This window comes from Cynocephalus volans, chromosome 14 (assembly GCF_027409185.1).
Source record: "Cynocephalus volans isolate mCynVol1 chromosome 14, mCynVol1.pri, whole genome shotgun sequence".
Lineage (NCBI taxonomy): Eukaryota > Metazoa > Chordata > Mammalia > Dermoptera > Cynocephalidae > Cynocephalus > Cynocephalus volans.
The window spans coordinates 17,466,701-17,478,935 of NC_084473.1; the positions used below are offsets into that span (position 1 = coordinate 17,466,701).

At 41.4% G+C, this 12,235-nt stretch overlaps 1 protein-coding gene across 1 annotated transcript; it reads left to right on the top strand.

The window, feature by feature from the left end:
• The first annotated feature begins 10,258 nt into the window (after positions 1-10,258).
• On the top strand, positions 10,259-10,825 carry MSGN1 (mesogenin 1). Its single transcript, XM_063077844.1, has one exon. It carries the CDS (start codon positions 10,259-10,261, stop codon positions 10,823-10,825), a length of 567 nt encoding a protein of 188 aa, XP_062933914.1.
• Positions 10,826-12,235: the final 1,410 nt, after the last annotated feature.

Genomic DNA, 12,235 nt, shown 5'->3' on the forward strand with positions numbered 1-12,235 from the left:
GGCACCTGTAATTCCTGAGTCTTTTTCATTTATACATGGACCTACTCAGGCCAGCCTTCCCTGCTTTTAAAATTTTATAAATGAATAACTTTTTAAAATTAGGAAAATACTGACAAGTATAAAGAATAATAGCAGCTACCAACCGTTGAGTGTTTACTATGGCTGAGGCTAGGTATCATGAGTTTTTCTTACAAGTATTAATCTTCACAACGATTCTGTGAAATAGACACTATTCTTACCCTCATATTACAAATAGGGAAACTGAGACACAGAGAGATAAAGTTACCTGGTTATGATCACATAGTTAAGTGAAGGAGTCGAGGTTTGAGCCTAGGAACTCTGGCTCCAGAATCTATGCTACTAATCAAGAAGAAAGTAAGATGATCGAAGACAAAATTACTCTCAATTTCCATTATCAAAAATAACCACTCTTAACATTTAGTCATTTTTCTATGAGAAAGGAAATTTTAATTGGATCAAAGTATTAATTTTCTATATCCCACTTAAAAACTCTAATATTTGATATTTCTTATATTAAGTGTTTCTCAATCATAGATACGATTTCTTTATCAAATATGTAACATTCCATCATATGAAGAGGACATAATCTATGCAATCACCTCTTAGTTATTAGATATTTACTTTGTTTCTAATTTGTACTATCATAATGCTATGGAGAATATTCTTGTTCATAAATATTTGACTGCAACTTTGTTTCATTCTGTAGAATGGAGTCTTTGTGTCAAAGATACTTTTAAATCTAAAATGCATTTAAGAGACTTTAAAATATTTTTTAAATTGAGCCAGTTGACTCTCCCACAAGCAGTGTGTTGGGAGAACCACTTCCTCACCCTCTTGCCAACTTCACCAATTTGGGAGGTGAAAAATGGCCTCAACTTGTTGTTTCCATTTACATGCCTTTGATTACCAGTGAGGTGAACATTTTCTTCTATGTTTATTAGCCACTTGTATTTCTTCTTTTGTGAGCTGTTAATTCATGCCCTCGCTCATTTCCTCAATGGCAAGCTCGTATTTTTCTTATCTGTATGAGTTCTTCATAGAAATAGCCTTTTGACTATCATATTGGACTATCTTGTATCAAAACCTTGAGAAATATTTTTCTAAATGTCTTCTTTGCCTTGTATTTCTTTTCAGATGTCAGTTCACCTGCATATACAGAAATCTGAATTAAAAATAGTCAAAGTAGAGGCCAAAGTTTGGGAAAATAAGCAGGCTTTTTATGCAGATATCCTAAAAACATTTTTAGTATTCATTTTAATAACAGGAGTTTGGGCATCACTGGAGAAGACTGAAGAAGTGACTTTTACTTTTCTGCTCTTTGGGCTAGTAAAAAGAGGAGAATCCTTGGAGAACAACCTCTGTGCAAATTGCTTTCAACTTTCTGACATGGGTATTAAAATGCCACCCCAAATACCAGTGGTAATAAAGAATCCAACTTAAAAGGGGGAGTAGGTGTCAATGTAACACATGAGTTTTTTTTTTTTTTTTTTTTTAAATCTTGCCAGCCAGTTGCTGAAGAATCAGTGGTGAAATACTCGAGGCTGCTATGCTCTGCTCCCCCAGTCGGTGGGAAAAGGCTTGGCTATTTGGGGCTAACGGTTGACATTTTTGAGATTTTTGAACCAAAACTAGCTGGTCATATTTCCTTGCAATAAGAATAACGAAGACATCCTGCCTTGCTGTCCCAGGAGAATTAGCTTCTGCTTCCTCTTTTTATTACCCTCTTCCTCTGCTCTGATGTTTGCCACCACACACCACACGTGTCCTACACCTCTGTCACCTCCTGCCTTCCAAGCAACTGCCCATTCTGTGTACACGCGGTGACTGTTTTTTTTTCTTTTTTTTTTTTTTTTTCCAAATGAGCATATTTGGTGGTATTTTCAAGAGAGAAAGAGGCTTATATTCAGGAAGCCTGAGGGGTCATAGCTCCCTCAGGATGAATTCTTTTTAAAGATAACCACACTGCCTGGGCTTCTGACTATATCTGGCAAAGAAAATTCACACAGCCCTGGACTGTGGGGTGAGCTGACGAGAAATGATCTTGAACTCAGACTGTCAAAGTGCTTGAGGAGAAAGGAAGTGTCACAGGTGTTGGTGAGGGAGGATGCTACTCTTTCTCACAACTTTGCTTACTGAAGGGGATGAAGATAAATATCACTTCTACTCAGGGAATCCTCAGGAATGGCTTGAGAAGTCCCCAAGAGTTTTCTTTCTGTTCTGAAGGATTTCTAAAGTGTAGCCTATTTTTCTTCTATCTCTTGCCTTCTCCTACAAAGTCAGTCTAATCATTTCATTCTTATTCTTTTCTGCTTTGTCCTATCCACAGGTTAAATACTCAGCCTATGAAAATCATCTATCCACACATTGCATGATGCTCTATAATTTAACAGGATCAAAACCAAAATATTACTCTTTGGCTTTACGATGAGCCATAAAGTCAAACCAAGAGAGCCAAACACTTTCATTATTTCCTTAGTTTGTAGTGAGCATAAAGGAAGTGACGTGAAAGTCATGCTCTGAAGAACCTTACCCTGGCTTTGTGGAAACTCCCACAAGCTTGACAACACAGGGGCTCTAGGCCAGTAACGGAGCAGGAGATTGCTGCTTTTATTTCTCTTTACTAGCTCAAGGACACAAAGAAGATATCACATTGCACTTGGGTGCTTTCTTTTCTCTCTCATACATACACACACACACACACACACACACATTTTGCGCCACAAAAATGATCTATTTTTTTGTTGAAAGTAGCATGCCAAGACTGTGTGATGTCTCTGGCCAGTGGGGCTCTGTGTGGCTGTCGCTGAAAGAAAGGACTATGGAGTTTACCAAGGTCAGTGGAGTGTGAAGAGTTCAGGACAGGCAGGAACTCCCATGGCAAAAAAAAAAGGTATTGAAATCAGGGTCCACAAAGCCAGGGGTTTGAGTGTCTCTGTGAGAAGCCACAAGGGCAGGAACTGGCAGCATAACTGCAGCTGGTTCTGGATGTGTCCATTGCAGAGGGGGTGGGTTAGGCTGTGGCTTTGAGAGGGGAAGCTGTGTCCCATGATGTTGGGTAAGGTCCTTAGCATCTGAGCTTTACTTCCTCCCTTATAAGGTGCCAATAATGCCTATCTAATTGGATTGACTAGAGAATTACATGAGAGCATGTATTCAAGGGACTTATTTTTAGTTCCTAGCACAGAGTAAGTGCTGTAAGTACTCAAAACATACAAAGTGTTATTACTATCATTACTGACATTAATAGATAAAAGTGTCCTATATATAAAATAATAAAATGTCCTATCTAAAATTTTTAATTATTGGAAAATATACCTAAATACACCCTTACCTGTTGTTTGATTATGATAATTGTGTGGCCAAAGGCCAGAGAAAGCACTATAAGTGGTAGAGAGAGACATATGGCTTCTATCCTGTAACTTCAAACCCACAGTTGTAAAACTACTACAAACTTTACAAGGGGCCCTTCCAAGACCCTACGCACCTATTTCCTCCCTGGGGATACAACCTCACTCTCTGGAGTCTGGTGCTTCTGGATTCCAGACTGCCTGGGTCTAAACTGTGCTGCTCCACTTATTAATCTGGTCACTTGGAGCAACTTCCTCAACTTCTCTAAGCCTCAGGATTTTTTTTTTCTTATTATTTAGAATGGGAACAAAATAAGATTTTTGAAGATTTAAATGAAGGAAACTGTATAAAGGCACTGAACAGTGAAGAAATTTATTATTATTACTGTGTTCATGGAGATAACTGTGGGTATAGCCAAGAAAGGGGATGCCTCCGCAGGTCGCCCTCACACACACTCAGCACGCTCCCTTTGAACTGTAAGATTTAGGCCTGTCCACGAACCAGGGCAGAAAGTAGTCATGTGGGTGTCTGTCTTGTCCAATCATCTAACTTAGAAATGAGAAAGAAACCTACTACATATTTTTAGCCCCTACAGTACCCGGTACACTGTCTAATCTCAGATGCTCTGTATACACTGGCTACGCGATTGAAAGGCACCCATCAATCATCCAGTATTTACTGAGTTCCAGCTTCAACTGCTTTACAGGGACTGTTATACTGCTGGCTCCAGTCAGCCTGCCTAGGTTCTAATCCTAGGGCTACCAGTCATTAGGTGTGGGGCCTAGGGCAAGTTACTTAACTCTTCTGTGCTTCAATTTCTTACTAGAATGGGATTGGTAATAATAGCACCTACCTCTTGGGACTCCTGTGGGGACTCACGTGAGTCCATCTGTGTTCAGCACCTAGAATAATACTGGTGCAACCTCTGCCTCTGGTCATGCTCCACTTGTGATGATTAATTTTATGTGCTCACTTGACTGGGTCACAGGATGCCCAAATAGCTGGTTAAAAACTACATCTAGGGGTGTCTGTGAAGGTGTTTTCGGAAGAGACTGGTATTGGAGTTGGTGGACTGAGTAAAATAGATGACTCATGTGGGTGGGCCTCATCCTGTTAGAGAATGAATAGAACAAAAACGCTGAATTTTCTCTCTGCCTGAGTGTGTGAGCTGGGATGTTGATCTTCTGTCCTTGGTGCTCCTGATTCTCAGGCCTTCTGACCTAGACTGGAGTCTCCATCATCTGCTCCCTGGCTTTCCAGCGTTTGAATGACACCACTTGTTTTCCGGGGTCTGCAGCTTGCCAAAGGCGTATTGTGGGACTTAGCCTACATACTTACATGTATATATACATACGTACCTCCTACTAGTTCTGTTTCTGTGGAGAACCTTGACTAACACGGCACCCGAGCACCTCCACAAGAAGCTAGAGTGAGTCTCCATTCCGACTAAATCCTACATCTGTTGAAATCTCATCAGAAGCTCCTCCGTGTCATCGACAAAATAAAGTGAGAGCTGCTTCATCATTGCAGACAAGGCTTTTCTCTCCAGCTTTGTCTGCAGTGGCTGTCCTTGGCCTCCACTTGACCCTCTTGGAACATGGAACAGCAAGTAGTTTCTTGTACAAATCACGCTATATCAAACCTTCAAGCAATGGCTAGAATGCTCTCCCTTAACGTTTGTACTCTGTTTTTAATGAAACGTTATTTAAGAGCCAATAGGAGTGTTACTTAAAAAACAGGGCTATAGAATCCATGTCTTTCAGAAAACCTTCCAGATTCTCTTTTCTGCCCCACAACTGTGCTCCTCATCTGACTGTGAATATTTATAAGATATGACCCGGGTTTAGTCTCCCTCCAATGGCTGTTCTCTTGTTGCCAATATCACTTTCTATCCATCCACCACTGTCTGGACAACCTCTGAAGTACTAAACATGCTAATATTGCAAAAGAGAGGTCACAGAGGGCTCCCAGGGCTGTCACATACAGTTGTGCAGCTTGTGCCCTATGGTTAAGTGTATCATAGCATTTGCTACATTGTTTTATGAACAGTTTACTTCTTTATCTCAACCCTCAATACTCTGACGACATGAAGACAAAAGTTTTTTAATTTGGCTTTCTGCACCCAGCATGGTGCTCGGCACCCAGCATGTGCCAGATAAAAAACCATAAACTGAATGGACTATCACCTTCTTAGCTCCTTGCACCATGCTAAGACCTAAAAGACTAATCATCTATACTCTCAAAGAGGTTCCAGAGTAATTGGGGGAAATAAGCCTTATCTATGTGAAGAGATAACCAGAATATCAGGCATCTAATATTAATATAAAACAAATGGGGCCAAATCTAAGTGTTGTCAATCAGAGAAGGGAGAAATCCTGAGGGCTGAGGAAGGCAGGGAAAGCTTCTTGGAGGAGGTGGGATTTGACCAAGGCTTGAGTCTGGTAGCTATTCCCAGTGATTCCATTATGTGTATGACACTGTTTCTGGGGAGGCAGTGTGATATAGTGGAATTTATGTAGTATGGTGAGGATTTGGAATTCATACAGACTTTGGTTGCATCCTACTTTTTCTATCCTCTTGCTGTGTTTTCTGGGTCCCTTTCTGAACTCAAGTTTCCTCATCTTTAGAATGTTGATTATATCCTTTACTTTATAGAGTTGCTATGACAATTAATATGGACCAATGAATTTAAGAGACAAGTTTGATTCTCAGCATATGGCAGGAATTCAATAATGAGTAGCTCTCATTTTATTAGACTCCAGGATTAGATTTTTTATTTTATTGACCATATTCTTATCTATTGAAGGCTTTTCTGGAGCATTATTAAAGGTTGAAATTCACTGGAGCCCTCCCTCAGCCTTGAGAGAATGGCCCACGCAAACTTCCTCATGTAGAACAGGGATCCAGGAGATCATGGGGGAAATAGAGCCTCCACCCTGATGCTTCTTGAAGGTCTGGAAATAGTGCTATTTCTCATGAGACAGGTTTTTAAAAGAGCATCAATCATCTTTCCTGCTGATTTACCTGGTGTCATATACCATGGCAACATCACCAGGTTTAAGTGGATGACCTCATTGGTGAGCCCTTCATACTTCCCAAAGTCAAATCTCAATTTTCAATTTTTCATATCTTTAACCTTCAAAAGGAGAGAACAGGACTGAGACCACCAGAGGTGGGGAGGGGAGGGATTAGTGAGAAACTGGTAAAGGGCCACAAAAAGTTATTTCATTGTGTAATGTTGAGTATGCTAACTATCCTGATTTGAGCATCACATATTGCACACAGGTATAGATATTCAACATTGTATGTCACAGATATGTACAGTCAATTATGTTTCAATAAATAATAGAAAAGAAGATTATACACCATGATCAGGTGGTATTTATCTCAGGGATGCAAGGATGTTCAACCTCTGCAAACCAATAAACATGATGTATCACAGCAACAGAAGCACTTTAAAGTTTTCAATTAAAATAGTTACTATTATTAATCATTATCTCTCTTCTTGCCAATAAAAACAACAGCTAACTATACAAAAAAAAATTTTTTTTCATAACTTCATAGCCACCTGGTATGTAGGATGATCCTAATTTTCACATGAGAAAACTGAGATCCATAAAGGTCGAATAACTCTTTCATTGTGTTCCATAGGAGAGTCGGAACTGGGACTTGGATTTTGGTGCCTTGAGTGATAGTCCTAAACTTCTAGGCTAAATTTAAACTTCTCTTTGGCAGTGGTATGCCCAGGATGGGGGCAGTGGTGGGAGTGGTCTGCCCCAGCTTGGGAAAGTCATCTTCTCACTGCCATTGTTTTAAATTGTCACTACACGGTGACAGTAAAACAGACCAACTTCTAGCCAGCTTTATCACTGTTTTTAAATTATCTATAGACAATGCAACTCTTTATTGTCTGTACGAGAGGCTGATGGCTCCTACCACCCACCCTGGGTATGCCACTGCTCTGGTTCCATTCAAAAAGAAAAGTTCCATTTGAAGGGAGGAATTTTTATTTCTAAGTAGAGGTGACTTGAGGTCAACAAAAAATGGGATGATATATTTGAGGCTACATGTATTGTAGCTGTAACTTCTCTTGACTCAAGGGACCGAGCATAAGGTTAATAATTACAGCAACATTAGTTACCATAATTAAAGCTTACAATATATAGACATGACAAAAGTGTGTACTCTATGTGGGAAGTATTAGCATTTCAATTGTATAGCAGAAACTGAAGCTAAGAAAGATTAATTAATGTGTCCAAGATTACCATTTCTCAGTGACCCAGTTTTAGTCTGCCTCCAAAAGCTGCACTCTGCTATTACTACCACTACCTCTCTGTCCACCACATTTGCACAGCCACTAAAGTACTAAAAATGTTAATATTGCAGAGGCGGCACATCAACGAGGCTTCCGGGACCACCATTTTAGAGGCTGTGCCCTGCATAAAAGTGCCTGGCTGAGGAGGGAAGCGGGGCTGAAATAAGCCCAAGGTTGATGTTTTCTAATTTGCATAGAGGTGCCGTATGGACTAGCAGTGGCATGGGACCACCAATGGCTGCATGTTCAGGAATCACATCAGCCTGTGGCCTTTTGTTTTCTGTCTACTATCTGAGCACAATTTGCCAATTTCCTGGAAGTGGCTCTGCCTGAAGCAAGCTTCCTGGCCCTTAGGTCTAGAGTTTACAATCACCTGTGGCTCATGTGAAATGCCCAGTTGTTCACTCTCCTGTTCTGACTTTTATCAGGAATGTGACCAGCATTCCCTCAGAAGCTCATCATTCTGATAATTAGACACAAGACCACTACCAACCCGTATGGCAAATCCTGGGTCCTCCTTAATGGGTATAGGTACAATAAAAAGGTTGATTTGAAGGCCTGGGATTTGAGAGCCAAGACAACCTGTATCTCTATATTACTCTTTGGAAAACAGGAGCAGGAAATTTTTTCAATGTCTCTTAGGAGTATGCTTCAGAATTGGGGGCTTCTTTTCAGTCTGCTACAATCATAGTCACAATAGCTTATAAATGTTTGTTGAGTGAATGGCATTTAAATTTACACTAAAGTATTTATCCCAATAACTCAGTCTGGCTGGTATGAAAGTTTAGCACTTAATCCAAGGAGTCAGGCCATTTTGGATTTTCTATTTCCATCTCTGCTACAGCCTTTTGATGTGACATTGAGCAAGTCTTCATCTCTAGCATGCAGATAAAATGATGGACTGAGTGATCTCTAAGTCCCTTCATGCTGGTACAGAGCTCTTTTAATCAAGCACGTTCATAATGTAGTAACATATTTCATTTTATAGCTGAAAGCGGGTTAATGATCCTCTGCTTCACTCTTCTTATTTGACAGATGCTCTTTATGAAGAAGACAGGCAGGCATTATTAACCCATTTTACACATTAAAATACTAAGGCCTAAGGTCATGAGTCATTTGCTCAAAAGGTGGTGAATTCCTCCTCCACCACACTCTCAGCTAGAGAAAGGAGAGAGGGAAAAGGAGAAAGAATCATTTACTGTATTTCATTAATAGTATAATTCTTTAAGCTCTGGCTTAGGGTCCTTTAGTAAATGGTAAAATTAAGAGCGTGCTTCTACAGATTACCTGCTTGAGATTTTTCTTCCATAAGCCTTGCTAATTAAAAAAATACCATAAATGTTCTAATTAGGCCATTGACATTTCTTTTCAATAATTGCAAATGGACTTAAATAGTCATGTTAAAGGACACCATTATATTTACTCTAAAATGTAACTCATTGTGACTGACGTTAATACTAGTTTGTAGAATTAGGTACATGGAGAATAAGCAAAATTGATGGGACAAATGGGGAATCTGAAACCCCTCTTCTAAAATACAGGGTCTATCAGAACATATAGGAAGTGAAGCAAACTAGCAGGACCCTCCAACTTAACACATTCCGTGGCATCTGGACCCGCGGTGCGGTGAGGGAAAACAGGCTCCCTAGTCAACTTCGCACTTCCTCTATACATTTCAAAAAACAAGGTGTGACTCAGCAGCTGATTTTTAAAAGGGCCTTCAGAAGGCTAAATGCCAGGTATCCTACAAACTCCCTGGCTTAAAGTTTTCTGTTTCTCAGTGTCTATTTGCTATAGGGAATCCAAATCTGTTCAGTTAAAGCAAGGGCTATAAGCTTCTTGAAGAGTATTTCCTGCTCATTAAAGCTCTGGGCTTACTGGAGCTGCTGGCCTTTGTCTTTCTGAGTGTAGGCATGTTTGGAGCATATCTGTACTTTACAAAACCCAGGGAAATTTGTTCAGTGGAAGGAAAGACGAAAACTGGCATCCACTATGTGCCCTCAGAAATAAGAGCTGTTATTCTTTGCATTTCACATACGAAAGAGTCAAAGCTCCGAGGGGTTAGCTTGTCCCTAGACCCTGCTGCTTTTCCCACAATATACCCCATCTACTCTGAAATATCTCGGAGGTCTTGCTGGGGGGGATGGAGGCCCTTTGGGGGCACTTTGCTCCTCTCCACCAGACTCCTTGGCCTCCCCTCCTTGCTGCAGATGCCCCAGTTTGTTTTCTTTGGCTCCCTCATTAATGAGTTCCACAGGACAACGCTAAGTCTAGTTATGCAGTCTTAATTGGTTTAGTTACAACAAGATAATTCCTTTTTTCTTCTCTTGGAGGCCTTTCTGTTTAAAGACATTTTAGCTGGAAGATGCTAATTATCAATGAGGAAAAAGTGACACCTGAAGAGTTCATTTTCCATCTTGGTCCTTGGTTTTTCCTTTGAACTCCCTTTACCCGGCCCTCTTCCCACTTCGGCGCTTCTCCCCCACCATCATAAAAGAGAGCTCTTCCCTGGCTGGGTGGCAGAACTTTTTCTCACTTGCAGGGAGTCCTTCCCTCTGCAGCTGTCTTGCAGGCATGGACAACCTGCGCGAGACCTTCCTCAGCCTCGAGGATGGCTTGGGCTCCTCCGACAGCCCTGGCCTGCTGTCGTCCTGGGATTGGAAAAACAGGGAAGGGCCTTTTGAGCTGAACCAGGCCTCCCCGACACAGAGCCTTTCCCCGGCTCCATCACTGGAGTCCTACTCTTCTTCGCCCTGCCCAGCCCTGGCAGGGCTGCCCTGTGTGCATGGCAGGGCCGACAGTGGCAGCAGCCATGGGGCCGGTGGCCTGGTAGAAGTGGACTACAATGTGTTAGCTTTCCAGCCTGCCTACCTACAGAGCTCTGGTGATGCCAAGGCCCAGAAGGGCACCAAAGTCAGGATGTCTGTCCAGAGGAGGCGGAAGGCCAGTGAAAGGGAGAAGCTCAGGATGAGGACCTTGGCAGATGCCCTGCACACTCTCCGGAATTACCTGCCGCCTGTCTACAGCCAGAGAGGCCAGCCGCTCACCAAGATCCAGACACTCAAGTATACCATCAAGTACATCGGGGAGCTCACAGACCTCCTCAACCGTGGCAGAGAGCCCAGAGCCCAGAGTGCGTGAGCTCCACCCAGGGAATCTGACCTATTCCAGACCCCAAGGAAGCAGAGGAGCTTTAAAAACCTGGAAAATCTCGTGGGACAAAAGCACAGTTATTTTTACATAGTTAGTGTGGTCACCTCCTGATCTGAAAAGTTCTAAGGGGATTCCCATCTGACCTGTTGGAAACGACTGAACACTTAACCTGCCAGACAAGCAGATACTTTTGCTCCAGTTTTTCTCACCATGTCTCAGGAGACTCATCCTTTGCAAAGTGATTCCTTTGCCCTTCTCTGTCTGTTCAAGGTATTCTAAAAGGTCAATGATTTTAAATGCATTCTTTTTTCAATAATGTAAAATTGTTACAGTTAATCTTCTCTTGCCATTTTGGTGTCAGGAGCTTTCTTTCTGTTGCTAACTAAACCTGTATTTCATACAGGATCCGGTGTGACACCTGGATTCTTATTAGAAAGATTTGTGCCAAGTAAAGGGTGATAATGCTCCTGTTTCGTTGTCTGTGTGGGTGTGTTTGAAATCATTTCTTTACTTTTGCAGGGACCAAAATCACTTAAATGCAGAAGGCACTGGTGTCATGGTGAATAGAAAGTCACAGGCAGACAGGCTATGTTAAGACAGAGTGAAGATCCTAATGACCACAGCCTCCTCTCTTAAGGCAAGGGAAAGAAGGCTGCATACATGACTGGACGGCTTGTGTGACAGGGAATGAGGGCACAGGAAGGAAGAGGAAGACAGAGCACCACAGGGTGGGCTTGAAGCAGGGCAGAGAGGGCAGGAGCTCCCTGACCCGGGCATATAAATATGACCTCATTTAACATCTTCATGTATTCATTCCTCAAATGAAGAGATTGGCTCCAAAAAGTAGACTATTTGAAGTCCATAGATAATAAGTAAAAAGAGCCAAGATTAGAACACAAGTCTTTCTCTAACCCCTCCCAAGGTATTTACTTCTTCATCCACAAATCTTCCCCTCCTGTCTACTCACCTCCCCTTCGTTCAAATAACCCCACATGCGCCATACTCAAAGACACACACCCTCTTCCAGGTGCCTTGTCTTGGGGTGAATATCTGTACCATCCTCCATTTGGCTAATTAGAATGGCACAGGACTTTGAAAAGGTGGCTTTGAATTAAGGAGGTTCACAAAAACTTGTGGGCTTTTTTAAGACCAAATTTTTCTCTCTATGTTTGTTAACCATTAGTATTTGCTTTTGATGAACTGTCTTTTCGTGTCTCCTGTCATTCTTTTTTTATTGTTGATTTTTCTTTTTTTTTAGTGACAAATTACAGAGGCAGTAGATGTGTTTACAATTTCATGTATAATTTCAACACATTTTTTCCTTGGCTGATACCAATACCCAAATAAATATGAATCATATATAAATTCTTGAGAATACCTTTAATTCTACAAATTCCT

Excerpts from the sequence above, each read along its gene's own strand:
- MSGN1 (XM_063077844.1), top strand. The coding sequence starts at position 10,259 with ATGGACAACCTGCGCGAGACCTTCCTCAGCCTCGAGGATGGCTTGGGC.